The 18,768-nt window shown below is 57.4% G+C and overlaps 3 protein-coding genes and 1 non-coding gene across 4 annotated transcripts; all 4 read right to left on the reverse strand.

Annotated features, from left to right (window-relative positions):
• Positions 1-2,625: 2,625 nt before the first annotated feature.
• C8Q71DRAFT_555227 (uncharacterized protein) lies at positions 2,626-5,036 on the reverse strand. Its single transcript, XM_047919315.1, has 8 exons — positions 5,005-5,036; positions 4,459-4,950; positions 4,365-4,385; positions 3,835-4,293; positions 3,654-3,778; positions 3,430-3,595; positions 3,264-3,370; positions 2,626-3,207 (listed from the first exon to the last, which is right to left on the reverse strand). The coding sequence occupies exons 2-8, from the start codon at positions 4,829-4,831 to the stop codon at positions 2,773-2,775; spliced, it is 1,686 nt and encodes a 561-aa protein (XP_047779700.1). The 5' UTR covers positions 4,832-4,950; positions 5,005-5,036; the 3' UTR covers positions 2,626-2,772.
• A 536-nt stretch (positions 5,037-5,572) lies between these two features.
• Positions 5,573-5,666, reverse strand: C8Q71DRAFT_t65. The gene has a single exon. It is a non-coding gene; the product is annotated as a tRNA-Asn (tRNA).
• A 438-nt stretch (positions 5,667-6,104) lies between these two features.
• Positions 6,105-7,121, reverse strand: C8Q71DRAFT_706310 (uncharacterized protein; the record flags this gene model as incomplete). Its single annotated transcript, XM_047920496.1, has 1 exon — positions 6,105-7,121. The coding sequence occupies one exon, from the start codon at positions 7,119-7,121 to the stop codon at positions 6,105-6,107; it is 1,017 nt and encodes a 338-aa protein (XP_047779701.1).
• Positions 7,122-11,531: 4,410 nt separating this feature from the next.
• C8Q71DRAFT_722992 (uncharacterized protein) lies at positions 11,532-13,933 on the reverse strand (the record flags this gene model as incomplete). The annotated part of the gene is made up of 2 exons (XM_047921563.1): positions 11,532-13,016; positions 13,100-13,933. 2 exons carry the CDS (start codon positions 13,931-13,933, stop codon positions 11,532-11,534), a joined length of 2,319 nt encoding a protein of 772 aa, XP_047779702.1.
• Positions 13,934-18,768: the final 4,835 nt, after the last annotated feature.

An 18,768-nucleotide genomic window follows, 5' to 3' on the forward strand; every position in this document is an offset into this window, starting at 1 on the left:
GAAAGTAGCCCGTGTATTTGCAGCATCATTGCATGACGCCTGAAACGCACGGTACCTTTCGGCACTAGTACGGCAGTAAGTACGAACATGTTGACGACATGAAGCCCGCAGCACCACCCCGGCGATCGATAACGTATACCACAAGTGCCGCATAATCAGTACTTACTAACGACTGTACAGAGCCCAAGCCCACGATCATCACGGCAGTGACTCAGCGTACCATTTCAACTAGACACCCTACAGCCACAATCACGCAGGCTCTGGCGATTGCTGTAGTATGTGGACGATAGGGAAATGAAGGTGGGCAGCTTTAGATCCCATAGGATCCCGGCGGCGGGTTGCACTGATAACAATTAACAGCTTCGTTATGGCCGTTCTATGGGCTTTTGTAGCTCACACGCTTGGCCCACGATAGTCTGCTCAGTTGATATACCGCACTCCCGCTGTTCCATGTGATAAGCACAGACGATGTGGCACGGCACAAGGCTACACCAGCGGTAGCGTCGAGATGGTACTTCGGCCTTGCACCCTGGCCCAGCATTCCGGGCTACGGTGCGTAATACACTAATCTCGCAGCATGTTTTCGCCTGCCTCTTGGCGCACTGAATACTCCTTCCTTTGCGGTTCTAGCGTCCACGGATATGTCATGAAGCCTTCAGATGAGCACGTTGTCGGACGTCCCTGTCAGGGATGCATTCAGTAGCAACGGTGGACAGAAGCTTTCGGCGCCGGGTGATCGCAGTACACCGCTGCCTTCGTGCACCGAACCCTACAAATACTTCGGGATGTACCACATTGCAGGCGCGACAGCTCAATGTTCCCTTCGCTATCAAGACGTGTCGTGTTGATTCGTGACGACATCACGTCAATACTTCACATCTCAGGCCTGAGAGCACGGGGCATGCTCACAAGTGTCGTTCTATCAAGGGTCCCTTGCAAACGAACAACGCGCAATGTGTGGTCACGTCAAGTTGCGGTGCTTGCTACGTATTGTCCAGCGACGAAACACTACCTTCTATGGCCGTCAAGTCCGCTCACTCGTTTCCACGGTCGCAACCTACTTCTGCACCTTTACGTCCGCCAGAGGATCCTCGGTGCTGACGGAGATACACTGCCATGGACTTCTTCGCCCACAGATCTTCCTGTGTCTAAGGGAGACTCCGAAAGCATGCACCGAATGTCAGCAGCGTCTCCCTCCACCTGATGTGCGTGTTTGCCATGATCCGAACTGAACACGTGTCCAGCGTGGAAGGGGTTCGATCGCGAAGCCTGGGCGAAGGATAAGGATGGCATGAGGAACAGGTGAGGCAAACGACATGGTGCGATAACTCTCTGATCGCTCCTCCACCGCCCTTTAGTTGTCTCGGCGTTGTGCCTCTCCCTTCGACCTACTCTTTCAGGGGTGCACGCGAGAAGATCCCGAACAATTGCAGTGCGGAAAGCTTCGTTCGCAGCTGATACCGTAAGTCCGATACTGTATGAGATCTGAATGGTCATCTCTTTAGGAGAGATCTAGTGCGTTGCTTCTCCAATTTGTCAGGAAGAAAGTGCCATTGTCAGTGGCGCGCTCGTTCTTGGTCGTTCAAAATATATGGTGCGTCTGAACACAACTCACTGACATTGAACCACCTCTTGAGTCTGCACACAAACGTCCACCGAGCTCCTTCCCTCACACCTGACCTCAACCCCTCGAGCATCCGGGCGATATGTGCGAGTATGAATTGTAAGCGTCCTTCGTGGCATGTAACCATGTCCACGGACCATTCGCTAACTGTTGTGAACCAGCATAGGTGACTACTACCGTGGATGTCAGGTGAATATAGTCATCGTGACCCCCCTTGTTCTCAGGCCTCTGACATAATTGTTGGGACTCCAGCACTTTCATGGGCGATACCACTCGGGAGAGCGATTTGATTGCAATTCCCCATACTGCAAAACGAGTTCAGCACACGTCCACCCCAAGGACTCGAACTGCAGCTGCCCTGCGGTGCGTCATCCTCGATGCCGTCCTTTCCACGCCCGTCGGGCGCTGAACCACCCACATTGTTCTGTTCCAGGTCGAGACAAATCGCAACCGTGTTCAAAACATGTATTACACCAAGCATGAAGATTGCCAACGGCGGTGACTTCTCTGTCACCCGTTACTCTGGGCGGCCATCCGTGCTGCGTCCTTGCGTTCGATGTTCTGTTCGATCGTGATTGTACTAATATCACTATCTCTACTCTCGTGCTCTCCTGTATGTCATGCGTTCTACTAGTCAGTGGTTCTTGCGGAACATGTACGTTGCCAGCGACTCATACGCAGAGCGCTCTACTCTCAATAGGGCAACTCCGTCCGGTATGGCTGGACTCGGGGTTCTACTTCTCCAGCGGCGGCGCCCACGCCATGAGAAGCCTAGGGATGAGAGGAACCCGCGGGGCTCGTCAAGCTTCTCACAGGTCGCGAGGCACGACCAAAATTGGACGACATCGGGCGCACGCAACAGCATGTCCACCGCGCCCAAAGTTCAACTTCCCAAGATTCAATGCGAAGGTCGCACGCGTACCAGTACGGGGACAGGACGTGTCCGCGTGCATGCATACTGCCACTACTGAGGACAAAGGCGCGGACTTCCAGGCTTCAGTGCAGTGTCACGTCTGTCAACCGGGCGCCATGAATTCTATTCTACAACTGTATGTACCAGACTTCCTGTATTCGTACCTCGATCAACACGATGCACTCAAAGGCTACTCTCTTTGCGCAGCTGAAGAAGAGGGCTTGCGATCTGGGCCTCAGAGTACCACCCTCTCAACACGCTCCTCCGCGCTCTTCTTCTCCACGCTTTCCGTCATGCTTTGTTCCCTCGCATCCGGCTCGATTCGATGCCCACTTTCGGCAGCGTCGACGCTGGAAGCCACCCTCTTCTCCCTCCTGACCCGCTGCACCGCAGCGTCCGCGCGCGGGACGACCGACCACTGCAAGGCACTAGTCCATCCGCGCCTCGTCTCCGCATGCACGTCACCGTCCTGGCTGCCATTCCCTTGCTTTGCCTCTTCTTTCTCGAGCCCGTACTCGCGGAATAGCATGTCGATTGACTCGAGCGTCTGCCCAGCGGTCTCGGGGTAGAACGCCCAGACGAGGCTCGCGTTGACGAGGTTCAGCGCGGCGAAGATGACATACGTCCGCCAGCCAATGTTCTGCAGCGCGGGCGGGGTGATCTCGACAACCTGGGTGCGCGAACACGTGAGTGGCGTTCGGTCTCGAGCAAGGTGGGAGCACTTACGAGGAAATTCCCGAGGAAGTCGGAGGCGGTGGCGAGCGCAGCACCCTTCGCGCGGATCTTGAGAGGGAGGATCTCCGCGGGGTATACCCACACGGTCGCCATCCATCCTGTTTACGTTCACGCGAGTTTGAGCGTCCGATTGTGAAAGAAGAAGTGCAGCACGTACCCCAGGTAAAGCATGTCTCGTACAAGAATACGAAGAACACCGCGGCGATGTTCGAGCTTGGATTATCCACTGCGACGCAGATTGCCTCGAGAACAAGCACGATCATCTGCCCTAGGGCCATGCTGATCCAGAGCTTCCGCCGCCCCACGCGGTCGATTGTGTACCACTGACGTGCACAAAAATCAAACCGAATGTCCGTCGAACGATGCCTCGACAATGCTCACCGTGACGAAGGATGCAATCATGTACCACACCTGGAGCCAGCATCCGAAGAAGAGCGCTCGCTCTTGCGACATGCCAAGGCTGACCTCGAAGAGTGTCGGCGCATAGTACGTAACGATGTTGATCCCTGTCCACAAAGTTTGAACAGTCTAGCCCAATGATAGCGAAAGAACATCACGCAACCTGTCATCTGCTGCATGAACTGAATACCGAGCGCGAGGTAGAGCCTCTTGTCCGCCGAGATACCGTGACCTTTGAATAGGTCCGTCCAGGTCCCTTCTTCGTCGCACTCGATCTCGATCGCTTCGATAATCTCCTGTGCCTCTTTCAGCACCACCGGGTGGTCCTTCGGCAGTCCTCGTAACTTGGCGAGGACCTCAATTCCGCGCTCGGGCGTCGGGTCGTGTCTGATCAGCCACCGCGGCGTCTCGGGCATAAACATCGTCAGGAATATCACGTATATGGCGAAGATGCCCTGGAAGAGTAGGGGGAACCGCCACTGTATCGGACCAGAGTAGAAGTAGAAGGCATAGTTCACCCAGTAGGTGAGCACGATCCCTCCAATCATGGACGTCAGCTGACAGCACAGCTGCCATCCTCTATGCTCAGGCGGAGTGATTTCGCTCTGGTATACTGGGGTCACTATGCGCGCACGAAGAGAAGGACGGTCAGCGTATCCCGGCGCGCCAAGTGGAAACGAAGGACGGGCTTACCGGACGTTATATACCCAATTCCTGTCGCGAAGCCCGAGTCAGCATTAGAAGAAGACGCGAAAACACGCGATTGCTGGTGCGTTATCGTACTCACCAATGCCTGTGACCACACGTGCGAACATCATTTGGATCCGTTCGTAGGACGAGCCCATGAGTATCACGCCGACGAGCAGGATAGTCGTGCCGAGGATGAGCGTGCGTTTCCTCCCCAGAGGCTCCGTCGTGCACGCAGCGGCGATGCCGCCTATGACCGCACCGACGTCGTAGAGGGCGGTGATGGTGCTCATCATAATTGTGGAGGGGTTGCCCATCTGCTCTAGCCAATAGCTGGAAATGACCACACCGGACATGACACCGAGGTCGTAACCGAAGAGGAGGAAGCCAGTGCTGCAGACAGATGTGAGGACGCCGATGAGGGCAGTGCCCGTAAGTCCGTCAACGCCCGTCTTTGTTGGTAGGTTTATCATCGTTGCGAAGAGCGATACGCCTGGGCTGCTGAGAGTAGGCGAGCCAGATTGTCGCAGTAGTCAGCGAGGGCGGTAAGCCCACCCTTTCACCTTCTTATCCTCCATGCCCGTTGACCCAACTGGCTGAGAAGAGAGGTCAGGTGCTGGGATACAGACCGTCATAGGTAACCCACCGACAAATGCCCTCGCAAGCGCAAATGTTCTTGCAGATAGAACCTGCCCAAGTGATCGACGGTGTTTGGACTACCAAACGGAATGCGGGGTCGCGTCGTGGCGTCTCACTGGCCCCGTGAGGTAGTACTCGGGATGGCGAAGCGGCACACCAAGTGACCAACTGGCTGCAGGCGCCACAGTCGGTCACCGCAGGCAACAGGTACCGAGTTGGATAGCAGCTGATGATGGGTGTGCGTCGTCATGTGAGAGAGATACATGCACGTAAGTTTTAGAGTACGCGCAATGTACCCGCTGCAATAGCGGCAAGAGGGCCAATTGTATCGCGTCGCTGTGTGGAGGAATGTACCTAAACGCGTACGGATGAGAACTTGAAGAGCACTCGTCGCTCAATAGGGCCTGAGGAAGATTGGAGGTGGCAAGAAATGTGCGTTATACGGGCCCACGCTGTCATGTAAATGACGTTCGTGCTTCATATAGAAGTCTTGTCATGCTCTGAGCTTTCGTCGACGGAGTACGTACGATAAGCGGACGGTGTACTCGAGCCGTCGGGATCTAACAAAAAGCAGTCTGCCCCGATGAGGCTCGAACTCACGACCTTCCGATGTAATATGCAAACAGTCAAATAACAGTCGGACGCTGTAACCAACTCAGCCACGGGGCAACTTGACAGTAAGCGCTTTAAATAAACCATGAGGTTTTGAGAACTTCAGTGGGCACATGGCAATGGACATTTTTTTTTTTTTTTGGATAGCTTATCTCGGGCCTCGGCAACTGACGATCGGTCAGCCCCTAAGCCCAGCCGTTGGGCAGGCGATTGTACCTGCCAGTGTTCCAGGGTGAAAATGCTTTTACGCACGACTTGGTCAGTCAGTGTGGGGCTCGAGCGCTATCCAGGATCCACGTTAACGCAGATTCCTGGGTCAATACCCACTAAAACCCAGGGGACTGTCGTCCAGTCTTCCGGCATACCGAGTTCGTCGCCGATCACTCCGGTCCAGGTGGCTCCCACCGTGCGTCTGTTTTTTGCGAGGTGACCGAATTTCTTGTTCGTCGTCATTAGGTCTAGGAGTAGTCTTCTGTTGACAGTTGCGTACCACTTCTAGGTGATTGCGCGGCTGGCGTGTTGCCAATCGTCGTCCTCTGCATGGGCGATCACTCGTTCGCATCTCAGTTTCCATATTAGGTACGCTACCTCTGGGATTATGATACGCCATAGTCTTGATAGGTGTTCTCTTCTTTTAGATCCGCCTCGGGTCGGGTACAGGCCCATTCCGGATGCGAGGATGTCCTCCATCTTGGGTTGTTTCCACGGTTGCTTCTTCCTTTTCCAGAGGGCTTTCGTGAGTGTCCATACCTCGGCTCTGCCTTTCGCTTTACAGTTTACTAGGATGTGTTCCATGGTCTCCAGTACGTTGCATATTGCACATCTTCCTCTGTCCTCGTATCCCGGTATGTTGTCCCAGAAGTCTCCGATCCTGTGTGTTCCGTGGAGTGATTTCCACAGGAAGTCCGTTGTCTTCTTGTGTAGGTCCTTGTTGCGGAGGCTTCTCCAGATCGCTGCCTCGGACGTGTTGGGGGTTCCTGCATCGACTAGGTGCTTGAGTACGTCTTTGATTCGTCTCTCGGTTCCTCGTCTATTTTGGGGTCTCTTTGCCAGGCGTATGCCTCTGTAGGCCGTAGATTGGGTTAAGGAGGACATCTTGGCCCCAGATAGGTTGAAGGACGGGTTCGTCGCCATTGGCACTTGATTGGGGTGTCCGGTTCGGAGTTGTTCTGCTGCGAGGTCGGTTGCGCGCTGTGCCCTCTGTTGTTCCTGTGGGCTTTCGGGCGTGCTCAGTATGGTTGGTGCACAGCGCTGTCGTAGGTGGTTTACTAGGGTTCGTAGGAGCTGTGCGTCTGCAATTCCTATCCACCCCTTATCCTCCCAGCGCGAGAGTCGCACTGTCAGGTCGGTGATGAGGCGTCTGGAGCTGCAGATGATCCTGAGGGGTGCGTCTTTGGGAGCATCTTGGACCACCTTCAGGGCAGCGAGGGCTTCGCCTCTCGTATTCGTCGACGTTGGGAGGTCTTCCGGTGTGGTGACCCATATGCTCTCCGTTTCCCTGTCCTCGTACATTATGAAGCCCGCGTTCTGCTGTTGTCGGTTGGCTTCTTGGCTCGGGAGGTGTGCTTTCTTCAGTCTACCAAGGACGTATGCCGTGACTTTTTCCTCATTCACAATTCTCCCTGTTCGCTCGCGGATTGCGGGCGGTTTATCATGGGTCTGGCTGTCCACGAAGACGCGGAATATCTCATCTAGGGGGCCTCTTGCAGTCAGGGACGGGTCGAATAGGACATCGCCTCCGTTTCTCTGGAGGGCCTCTGTGTTTGCCGCCATCCTTCTCTTCGTCAGGGAGAGGCCGTCTGGTGTCGTTTCCTTGGTTGGGTTCCATTTCTGGTGCAGCTGATTCATGAGGGCGGCTGCAGCTTTGCAGCATCACAGTGGGTGTCTGCATCCTCGTGCCGCGTCTCTTTCGCACCTGTCGCATTCGCAGTTGGGAGGTACGAAGTCGTTGGACATGGCAGTGGCTCGGACGTAGCATGGCCGGTTGATGAGGTGGACAAGGTCCGCGACGCGTATGACTTTGTGGGTTTTGAGGAGGCATTTGCTCATCTTGGAGTTATTGAGACGTCTGAGGTGTTTCGTTGCGCCCAGGTGGTACCAGATCGGGAGGGCTTTCTTTACCTGCTGGTCCGGCTTGATTGCTTCGAGGCTTACCTGGTATTTCTTTGCTGTTGCCATCATCCGGCATAGGTACTTGGGGAGCCTCGAGCCACCTCTTATTGACGGATTCCAGGACTGTAGGAAGGCGTTGATCTGTTGGTCTTTCTGTATTGCTCCTGCATCCTTTGTTACGTTCATGCTTAGGAGAACATCCACCGCGAAGGCCCATTTGGGGCGGTCCGTGGTGAGGTTGAGGTACCTGCTGATCCACATTAGGTCGATCGCTTCATTCCGCGCTTTTACGTCTAGGAGGCCTATGCCGCCTTCTTCGGTTGGTTTTGCTAGGGTGTCCATCGAGATTCGCGGTACGCCATCATCCCAGATGAAGCGTCTGATCATGCTGATTATCTCTTCCTCGACTTCCTTGGGCATTCCTTGTACGGTTGTCAGGTACTGCGTCATGCCAGCCGGCCCCATCTGTACGATGTGTTTCTTACCCATTAGCGAGGGGCGGCATTTCCCCCATCTGGTGAGGAACTTCTCGATCTTCTGGAGGGTCGGCGTCCATACTGTTATATTGTTGACTTTGTTCCCGATCCAGGCCCCGAGTATTCGCACCGGCTCTCCCTCATCTGCTATGTGTATTCGGTGTGGGATCTGGTCATCTTCAGTTCTCGGGTTTATCTTGCGGTGCGTGATGACGTTCGTTCTGTAGGCCTCTGTGCCTATCGGGATGACTTCCGTTTTGTCGTCGTTGAAGCGTGCGCCTGACGCCCTACACCACTTCCTCAGTATGGCCCATAGACTCTCCCAGTTGTCAAACTCAGAGAGGAAGGTTGAGGTGTCGTCGGCGAAGAGGTTTGCAAGGAGGCGCTCTGCCATTCCCGGTATGTGGAACCCCCTCAGTTGTGACTGTCTCAAGGCACAGGCTAAGGGCTCAATTGCTAGGTCGAACAGGAGGCAGGAGAGTGGGTCTCCCTGCCGGACTCCTCGGGATACTCTGAAGGGGGTGCTCATTTCGCCGTTTATGATGACTCTGGTTGTGGCCGCCCTGTAGAGTGACTTGATTCTATCTATAAGCTTTGGTGGGAAGCCCATTCGTTCCATTACTTTCCACAGGTATTCGTGTCTTATCTTGTCATAGGCCTTCTCTTGGTCAAGGGCTACGATTACGCCATTCTCTTCGACCGCTTCGGCGTAGTCGACCATCACTCGGCATAGTTGCGTTTGGTCTGTGATTCGGCGGCCGGGGACGAAGCCTGCTTGGTCGGGGTGTATTACGGTCATTGCCCATCTTCCCATTCGCATTGCGGTGATCCGGGTGTATACTTTGTAGTCTGCGTTCAGGAGTGTGATAGGTCTGTAATTTTGGATTTCCCGGCGGTCCTTCTTCTTGTAAATGGGGCACATCCATCCTTCAGCGAAACCCGCTTCTTTGCTGACGCCATAGGTATCTATGTCCTCATAGAGGAGGGCTAGGAAGTCCAGGCAGTCGAATCTGTGAGTTGAGCGTCTTGTGCTTCGCTCCCATTTCTCATTGAGTCTGATCCAGAATTCGTATGATAGCCCGTCTAGGCCTGGGGCTTTCCCGGTTCCGGCCTTCCTTAGTGCATCTATGATTTCTATTCTGGACCTCCTCATCGTGAGTTCCTCAGCTCCATCTCTGGGTAGCCTTACACGGACTGTGTCGAGGGATTCTGTTACCTCGTCGTCCCAGGCGCCTCCGGGGGCTGTATCATCCTCCTCTATTTCATCCATCTGTATGGAGTCGTGGTAGTCCCTCGCCATCTCTGCCATTTTATCCGATCTGTTCTCGAACGCCGGGGGGTTTGAGGTCGGAATCTTCAAGGAGTAGAAGAGATCACGGGGCTTGCGCTCCTTATTGACGGCTGACCAGTACTTGCTCGGGCGCTCTGCATTCAGGATGTATCGTGCTGCGGTGGTAGCTTGTACATGGCGGTGTCTTTTCCTCTCTAAGCTAAGTATCTTGTCTTGTATTATATTGACCTCGCATTGTTTCTGATCGTTTGATTGGAAGTCGTCATTTGCGCTTAGGTCTGTTGCCGCCTGTTTCAGTCTGCTCATTGCTGCTTCTAGCTTAGGAATTTTTGTGCGTAGTCTCTCCCGCGCTAGGCTCCTCGCAGCGTCTTTGAAACTTTTGAACAGTAACTGTGGGTTGGAGGTATCTGTTCTCTGGGGTCCTGAGTGGGAGTGTGCCTCTTTCAGTCTGCGTTCGCCCTCACTTATTACGTCAGTTATGAAGGCTTCGTCATCCAGCATATGGGCCGGGAGGCACCATCTCCCTTTCCCTATATAGGGTGCGTTTGCTGCCGTGAGCTTAGCCGTGACGAGCCGGTGGTCAGTCTGAATGCCCGTGTGTAGAATGTCCCAGGCGAGTGAGCGGGTTAGGAGGTCGTCTGAGACGTATATTCGATCCAGCCTTGACCTCGAGGCTCCGCCTCGCTGCGGGAACGTGAAGTCTTTCGTCTTGGGTTCCGCTGTCCTCCATCCGTCGACTAGGGAGAGGTTGCGTATGAGGGTTTTAAGGGCTTGTATTGCAGCGGCGTTGTCAGGTCTCGCGGGAAGTCTGTCGATTGCCTCTTCGACGATGTTGAAGTCGCCCAGGAGGATGTCTACGCGGGGGCATGTCCCCGCTTCGACCATCTCGGTAAGTTTATCCCAGAAGGACGCGTTCTCAGCGTTATTGTTAGGGGCGTATACGTTGAGGAGGGTTAGTCGTCTGTCCGCGTGCCACTTGGTGCTTAGCAGGAGGGCTCTTCCTGGGATGAGTTCCTTGGTCGTGGCGTCGCTGGTGTCCACTAGCTCTCTGTTGAGGGCGAAGGCGACCCCTTGGGCTGCTTCGGTGCCGCACTGTTAAGCAGCTTGATCCGTCGTCCGTATAGGGCGTGTATTCCGCCTATTTGTTCGTCATTGAGATGTGTTTCCTGGAGAGCCAGGATCCCGATACGCTTTTCTCTTAGGGTTTGGTTTACTTCATTCCATTTGTTTCCCGTGGTCCCGGACAGATTACCTTGACCACATACGTTCAGTGAGCCGATGTTGATCGCTGCTTTAGTCTTTCTCCCTTTATTCTGCGGCTGTGTTCGGGTAGCTCTAGGCATGTGGTTGTCATTGGTATCTGGCGGTTGTTGTCGTGCAGGCTGGGGTATCCGGCCGCTTGCGTCGGGGGCAGGCCCGTCGCTCGCGGTCGCCCTGTCTCCGAGTTCTACCATCAGGTCATTGGCTCTCTCATGGGCAGGGGACGTGGGTGAGTCTCTCCGATGGCAGAGAGGGTTGCCGTTTGCCATGTGATCGTCCGGTGGTGTTTGTGTTGTGTTAAGAGTATTGACCGTTGTTCATCACGCCGCCCACTACAACGATTTGCAGGCGGAGGGGGCCGCTCCTGGGCTTCCTCAGGGGACATGCACGTCGCGCGGTGCTAGTGCTTCGCCAGACTAAGGCCGGGTAAGTCTAGAAGTACCCTCGCTATAATGGACCAAAATTTCTGGCGGCGCGGGCTTTCCTGTCCCGCGTACGGTCAGTAGATTTGGGCACCGACGCCGCCATGTGGTTAGTTCACTCATGTAAACGGTTTCCAGCTTGTCCTACTCTGTATACTTTACCGTTTGAGCTGGTAGCGATTACTTACACACGTGTCATTTTCTTATGGTGTTTCGAGCATATCGTGCGCTTCGTTTGTTCGTCAAGAAGGTATTGTAATTACAAGAAGTGGTGCGCGTTTTTAGGGGTTCAGACGGTTATAGCTCAGCTTATTAGATTGCGGTCAGTTTGGGTGTTGCTCGCGTTCCTTCCGCGCCTCTCCTAGTGACGCCATCCCTCACCGGCCTCGCGGGGGAGTGCTGTGTTTGGGGCGTTGTACGTCCTGGACGAAGACGCACCATCCGTGGTCACATTCGGGGGACGTCCGCTGCCGCGTCCTCTCCCGCCACCCCTGCCTCCCCTATGGCCTCCTCGACCTCTATACCCTCGCGCGTCGTTGTCTGGGTGTGACTCGCTCTGTTTCCTGTTCGCGCATTGTTCGGCGGTGGGTCCGTTCCACCCCGGGACTGATGGGAGGTCGCATAGTCCGACTGGGTGGTCCGCGGAGTGGCAGAGGAGACACTTGAACTTTGCGAGGATGAGCGCTGCCTTAGCACCGTTCTCCGTGCTGTAGGGCTGGTTTCGGACGGCGTCACGCCAGATAACCCAGTCACGCGGGTGGTTCGTCGCGGACTCGCAGTAGAGCTGTATAAGAGGGTTATCCACGCCTCCGGTCGTTTGGCGGGGCATGATACGGATTGTTATGGAGGAGACGATATGCTCGAGGGCCACGGATGTCGGCGTCGCGCCCCACTTGCTTCTAGGGCCCGTCTTCTTATCCTGCTCGATGGTGTCGTTCGTGATATGAAGGAGCGGATCCCGCTTGAAAGCGGCACGGAAGAAGGGGAGGATTTGTTCGGCTTTCATTGTTCCGAAAGCGGTCCTCTTCTCGAAAGCGCCCATCCACGTAGATGGTGCAAGGGAGAGGTTGGAGAAGTGTACTGCGAGGTCAGTTCTGACGTACCACTTCTTTGCTAGGAGGGCGGTCTGTTGGGCGGCGTTGATTCCTTGGATGAGGATGTATATCGGGTCTTCGTTGAAGCCCGTTACCGCGCCTGGCGCTATGTCGGGGAGGGATATCTCGGGCTGCGGGACTCCGTAGTCGTTCCTGAGCATGTCTTCTAGCCGCGTGATTCTTCCCCAGCTGTCCGTGTCGTTGTCGCGTGCGCCGTGTCCTGCGAAAGAGGCGAGGATTCCTTGGCGACGACTCGATAGCCACCGAGAGTGTTGCGCGGGGCATTGTCCATTCTGTTTATAGTAGAAGGACTCGCCCTGGATCGCTCGCCAGTCGCCGTCGGGTGCCGGCGTGACTGTTGCCGGGGTCCAGTCGTGGTTTTCGTGGTCGTCTTCTGCAACAGGAGCCAGGGGGCCTTCGCCGTTGATGCCAGTGTCTTCGTGGACGAAGAATTGGTTTTCGGGGTAAGGCGCATTTTGTTGGAGGTTTACGAAAGCGTCGAAGCCCTGGGGGACGCCTTGGAATGGTGGTGCGGAGGGGTTGCCTTGTCCGGCCCGCGGTTCTTCGTCGACCAGCATGTCGTCCCCGCCTCCGGTGTGGCCTCGGCGTGGTTGGTGTTCTTCTCGGATCGCGACATACGAGAGGACTGATGCTCGGGACATGGGTCGTTGTTCGCGGTCCGGCGGGCCTGGTGTTGCCTGGCAGCGGGACACGGGTCTACGCGGTGGAGTGGTGTAGGGGTGGCGGGCGACCTGTGCGATCGGTGCGGGTAGCATCTGACCGATAATGTTTTATTTGTTAGTTATTCCGTCTGGGGTGTCAGACGTGGACGCACCGGGCCCCTGTTATCGTGCATCGGTTCTGGGCGGGGGACGCTAGGCTGGTAGTAGCCGAGAGGGGCGTCGTGTCCAGTGCTGCGTGGGTCCATGGTGCGCGGGGCCGTTCGGCTTTGCGAGGGAGGAGGTTGTGGTACGCGGGGCCTAGAGTAGGTCCGGATGACCGGGGGGCCTTGCGGACGAGACCCGTTGTTTGCCTGGCGGAGTGGGGCGGCACCTAGGGTTGCTGTGTCGGGCGCCGTCATCTGCGAGGGATGGGTCGGCGGTTGTGCGAGGGCGAAGCCGTCAAGACTCGGCATGTTCATGCTCCGTATGAAATCGTCCATCTCTGGGTCTTCGAAGCTCGCAGTCGACAGGGGAGGGGGGTGCCGCGCCTGTCTCTGGCTCGTTGGGGGAGCCTGCGGGTACGGTCCCCAGAAGACGTCTTCTTTGACGGTAGGATGGGCGGGGGTGTTGTCGTAGGCCACCTTCTCGTTGGCCGAGGGATGCAGGAAAGGAGGCGGGCGGTGGATCGGGTTGATCGTCTGGGGATCCAGCCCGTGGTAGGCATCCATCTCGCCGACCGTGGGTTCTCGGTCGGAGTTGTAGCCCGGTGTCAAGGATAGGTCATCGTCGGAGTCGGAGGTGATCGTCCTGGCGAAGTGCTGGTCTGGGGCGTTCTGCACGACCATTGTTGGTTGCGGGCGTGTTGCCTCCCCTCCGTCCTCCGTCTCGTCCTCAGTGCGGCGGCGTTTGCGGGGATCGCTCACGCTCCGGGGCTGCTCATTGTTTCGTAGGAGATCGTTGCCCTTCGAGGTCGCGTACGAGGGAGGGAGGCCTAGGCCAGCGATCATGATGGTCGTTTTGGTGGCCTTCTTTTTGTTCCGAGGGTGCTGCCGTACTGGGGACTGCGGCTGGGTCGCCTTTGGCTGGATCGCCTGTGGCTGGGTCCCCTGCGGCTGGGTCTCCTGTGGCTGGGACGCTTGCAGCTCGGTGTTCGGCTGCGTTTCGACCAGGGTGGGGGCTCCTGTCGTCCCGCTCGTGTTCCCAACGTTGTCCGTATTAAGGAGGGTGCTTCGTTCGGCGAGGCCTATAATTACGCGGGCGCGGGCTTATGTTAGATATATTCGACCGGGGGGGCGACCATGTGGGTCTTACCGGACAGGATATTCTCCATGCGAGTGGGAGTTTTGTCTATGATCACTTCAGCGTAGGACTGGGCGCCCGGCTGGTCCGGCGTTCGTCTACCGCTCTTCCACGGGTTGTTCGCGGTGGTGGAAGTGTCCTGCCCGATGTGGGTGGCTCCTGCAGGAGTGATCGGGGTGGTACGGTCGTCGAGGTTCTGCTGGGACAGCTGACCTGCCGGTGGGGCGGGGGCTGGGATGTGGCTGAGGGTGTTCGAGCTCATTTCGATTGAGTTAGAGATGGTGCTGGTTAAGCGGGAGGAGGAGTGAGCATTGGCGTGCGTTAGCGGCTGGTGGCTCGGGGGGGGTGCGTCTGTTGAGCAGGCAGCTCCACGCAGTGGTGCGCCCTCACAACTTACCTGCAAGGTTGCTGATGCTTGATGCACACGCAAGTACTTCGACTGAAGGTACTGGGGATTGAGCTACACTACTGGGGTCCTTATATACATGAGGAGACCGCTTATCTAAGCTACTGTATAGTACGTTCCCACGACATACAAGGTAAGTGGCGTAGCCATGTGATAACACACAGATGACATCATAGATGACATCACGGACCCGGAGCTTCCCATAGAACCGGTCCGGCCTGTGATTGAACCCGGCAGCCCGGTAGGCGCCTTCCTAGTTCAACACTCCCCCTCGCTTAGTGCGTCGTAGACTCACATAAGCGTACTAGGCGCATAACGCTGCCAATGGTGCTCTAGGACGATTCATAGAATCTAAGTCCGAGCATTCCTCTAAATTTAAGGAATTTGACACGGCCTAAGTTCTTGGTGAACAGGTCTGCTGGATTTTCATCCGTACTGATGTAGAAGAGCTCGACTTGCTTCTCCTCAATCAGTTCCCTGATGTAATGGTAGCGTATGTCGATGTGCTTCGACCGCCTCTCAGTTACAGGGTTGGAGCCGATGAATATCGCTCCTTGGTTATCCGAGCAGATAGGGAGTGCGCCAAGTAGGTAACCGATCTCCTTGAGGAGCATCTTAACCCAGACGACTTGGCGGCTACAGTCGCTGAGCGACATGTATTCAGCCTCAGTTGAAGACAGTGCAACCGTCTTTTGCCGTCGAGACAGCCAACTGAACACTCCGTTCGCCAACTTCATAAAGTAGCCACTCTGAGACCGTCTCATCTCTGGGTCATTGGCCCAGTCAGAGTCTGTGCATGCCGAGACACCTTGTCCAGATTTGCCGCTGTATACAAGCGCATAGAACTTGGTACCCACGAGGTAGCGGCAGATATATAGCGCTTTGTCCAAGTGGTCCTGTGACGGATTCGCAGCTTGTTGCGCGAGTTTAGTCACGGCAAAGCAGATGTCAGGTCGAGTTCCGAGCATGATATATAGCAAGGAGCCGATGATGGTCTGATACCGGCTTCGAAGCGCAGGATCAACCGGGCCAGTGTGCGGCTCAGGTTTGTAACCCGCAGGGAGTGGAGTAGGCACAGATTTTGCATTCTGCATGCCACAGCGCTGCAGCACAGTCTCAAGGTAGGCAAGATGAATCTCGTCGCCTTTCCGAGTAATGCGCATACGCAGGAACTCCTTGACGTCGCCTAGGTCGCGACACTCCCACTTCTTCATGAAGCGGTTCTTGAGTTTGGCTACAAGGGCCTTGTCTTTGCCACAAAATAGGGCATCATCCACATAGACTATGACTAGGACGAAACGTCCGTCTTTCGTCTTATAGATGAAAATTCCGGCGTCGGATACAAGGCGTGTAAAGCCGAGTTCCTTGAGAGACTCATTAAGGGTGCGCCACCACACTAACCCTGCCTGTTTGAGTCCATAGAGAGCACGCAATAGCCGGAGGACTCTGTGCTCTTGGCCTTTGACTTTAAAGCCTTCAGGCTGCTCCATGTAAATCTCCTCGTCGAGTTTACCATAGAGGTACGCATTACGGACATCGAGTCCGGAGATGTGCATGCCCTCGAGCGCAGCTAGCGCGAGTATAAGGCGCACGGTCTCAAAGCGAACGACTGGAGAGAAAACCTGATCATAATCGAGGCCTTCAATCTGGGAGTAGCCTTTTGCGACTAGTCTAGCCTTCTTTCGACCGTCAGTTTTTGTTATGGGTGGGCATCACTATGCTCACTGATTAGATTAGATTATGAACTGATAGTGTACATCTCATCTTATCTCGTTGTACCTAGCCACTTGACTTCCATATTGGGAAGTAATCCATTCTTACTGCTGAACCACCACCTCGTCCGTGTGCGACACCGCGCCGTCCGAGTACGTTCAGCATCCCTTCTCGGCTTGAGCTCCTCGCCTCGCCTAGGACTCCCCCTCGACCTGGCTCCTCGCTACCTCTAGGACTCACCTCTAGGCGCGGCTCCTCGCTCTGCTACGACAACAGCAGCGCTCCTCGCCCTGCCACGACGCCAGCGGGAGCTCCTCGCCTCGCTCACGACCTCACGACAACACGACTACACCTTCCCGGTCGCGTCGCGACCACCAAACGTCGAGTTCACAGGCAGCCCGGCCCCCGAGTCTAGGGTTCCAGGCCCACGAACTCTAACATTGGTGGACACTCAGGGGACCGGTCCACTGCCCTGTGAACTCCCTCGTATATTGGAACATTCTCTATTCTCATTCTAATTCTATCTGTTCTATATTGATTCTAATCTAATGCCCTCGGCGACGTGGCTCACGCGGTCTTATTGGGACGCCCTGTCACCAATCCGGCAGCTCGAGCGCGCGTCCTCGTCGTACAGCGAGCGCGCACACGGCGCCAACACCTCCTCCTCGACGACCGCGCCTCGAGGCTATCAGCCGCCCCGCTCCGCCACTCCCCGCGACTCGCCAGCACCCGCCGAGCCCCCTGTGCCCGTTCGGAGGTACGTGGGAATCGTGCGATCGCACGAGCGCCCGAGCGCGTCGAACGCGCGGCCCTCGGCGCTCGACCGTCGCGCCGACTCTCACCGCGACCCCCGTCTTCCACCTCTCTCGCCCTCAGTCGACCGCTCGTCCCGCCGACCGGGCTGCGAGGATGCGCGAAGGTTCCGCGCTCCTCGCAGCCAACCGGCCCCGGCTCACTCCGCGAGCGAAGACCACCGCGTGCGCTCGCGACGCGAAGACGGCCGACCCGCCCGCAGCGCGATGCACAACGGGACGGCTCAAGTCCACACGCAAAAGGACACCCCGAGCCGTCAAACGCGAGCGCCGCGCGGCGCGAGCACGAACAACCACGGAGACTCGCAGGGGGAGCTCGTGGGAGGATCGCTAGCCAGGCAAACGGCCGAGTGGGGACGAGGTCGAGCGAGCAGGGATGTTCCGGTGAGCACGCCCAGTCACCAGCCCTTGGGGCTCCATCCTGCACCCCGTCCGCGCGCGCACACTCTCCCGCTCGACTCTCCACCACTCTCGCTCCCTGGCCGCCCCGCGACGCGTCAACCCGCCCCGGCATGCGGCCGTCAAGACCGCTACGAGGGTGAGCGATACCGCGCCCCTCGTAGCGATGGGGCTGCCGCGAGTGAAGACCATCGCGCCGGCGAGCGCGCTCGACGCGAAGACGACCGAACCGCCCGCAGCGCGACGCGCAACGCGCCGGTCCGCGCCGCCGACACGAGCGGTCTCGCCGCACCCGTACGGGCAAGCCCCAACGCGCTCGCACCACACGCGCTCGGCCCAGGACGAGGAACCGCCCGCCCGCGCCCTCTCGCCTCGCTCGCGCGGGCAAGCCGTCGTGCGCGCGCACCACGGGCGCGAAGCGCAAGCCGCCGCGGCAGCCTGGAGAGCTCACCGAACAAGATACTCGACGGAGCGACGGCCCGCCGCGCAAGCAGCGCCACCGCCTTCGTCTGGGGGGCCCGCGCGAATTTCCGCGGCGAGTAGAGAAGGAGGGTGGGCGGGATGGCGAGAGGTTACGGCCGCGGCGAGTACGTCCTCCCACCTGTCGACACGGCTCCCCCTTCCTGCTCCTCCCTCTCCGCGCGCGCGATCAGCGCATCCGCTCTCGCACGACCCGCGCGTCCCCGTCGAACGCACCCGCCGCCCCCCGCCGTCGCCCGCTTCTCCAGCACTCCGCGCGCGCGCCCCACCCGCCGACGCGATCCTGCCGACGCGCAGTCCTCGAGCCGGCGCGCCCTCGCCTTCGTCCGACGTACCTGCACCCGCGTCCCGTCAAGGTGTCGACCGGCCAGTGCGACAAGCCCCGCACTGGCACGCGAACGGCGCGAACGGTGCGCACGTCCCTCCCATCGGCGCTCCTCCCTCTACCCTGCGCGTGCGTCGTGCGCTAGCCCCCTCTCCCGTCGTCCTCGCACCCCCGGAACGCCCTCGTTGGCCGCCGTCTCCTGCACGCTCGCACTCGCCATCGCGCGTGCGCTCCGCGGCTCCGCCCGTTGCCCTCGCTTCACTCGACGCACCATCGCCCAGGCTTCTGGCGCATCGTGCTCGCGCCTCACCCGCCGACGCGATCCTGCCGACGCGCAGTCCTCGCGCCGGCGCGCCCTCGCCTTCGTCCGACGTACACGCGTCCGCGCTCCGCCGATACGTCGACCCG

Source organism: Rhodofomes roseus, assembly GCF_022264815.1.
Source record: "Rhodofomes roseus strain CIRM-BRFM 1785 chromosome Unknown C8Q71scaffold_8, whole genome shotgun sequence".
Taxonomy (NCBI): Eukaryota; Fungi; Basidiomycota; class Agaricomycetes; order Polyporales; family Fomitopsidaceae; genus Rhodofomes; species Rhodofomes roseus.

Bases quoted from the DNA above. Each gene is read 5' to 3' on its own strand.
- C8Q71DRAFT_555227 (XM_047919315.1), bottom strand. From the start codon at position 4,831: ATGATAAACCTACCAACAAAGACGGGCGTTGACGGACTTACGGGCACT. The intron at 4,294-4,364 runs GTAAGCCCGTCC...GTGCGCGCATAG, and splicing joins AATTGGGTATATAACGTCCG to TGACCCCAGTATACCAGAGC. The intron at 3,208-3,263 runs GTAAGTGCTCCC...TCGCGCACCCAG, and splicing joins ACTTCCTCGGGAATTTCCTC to GTTGTCGAGATCACCCCGCC.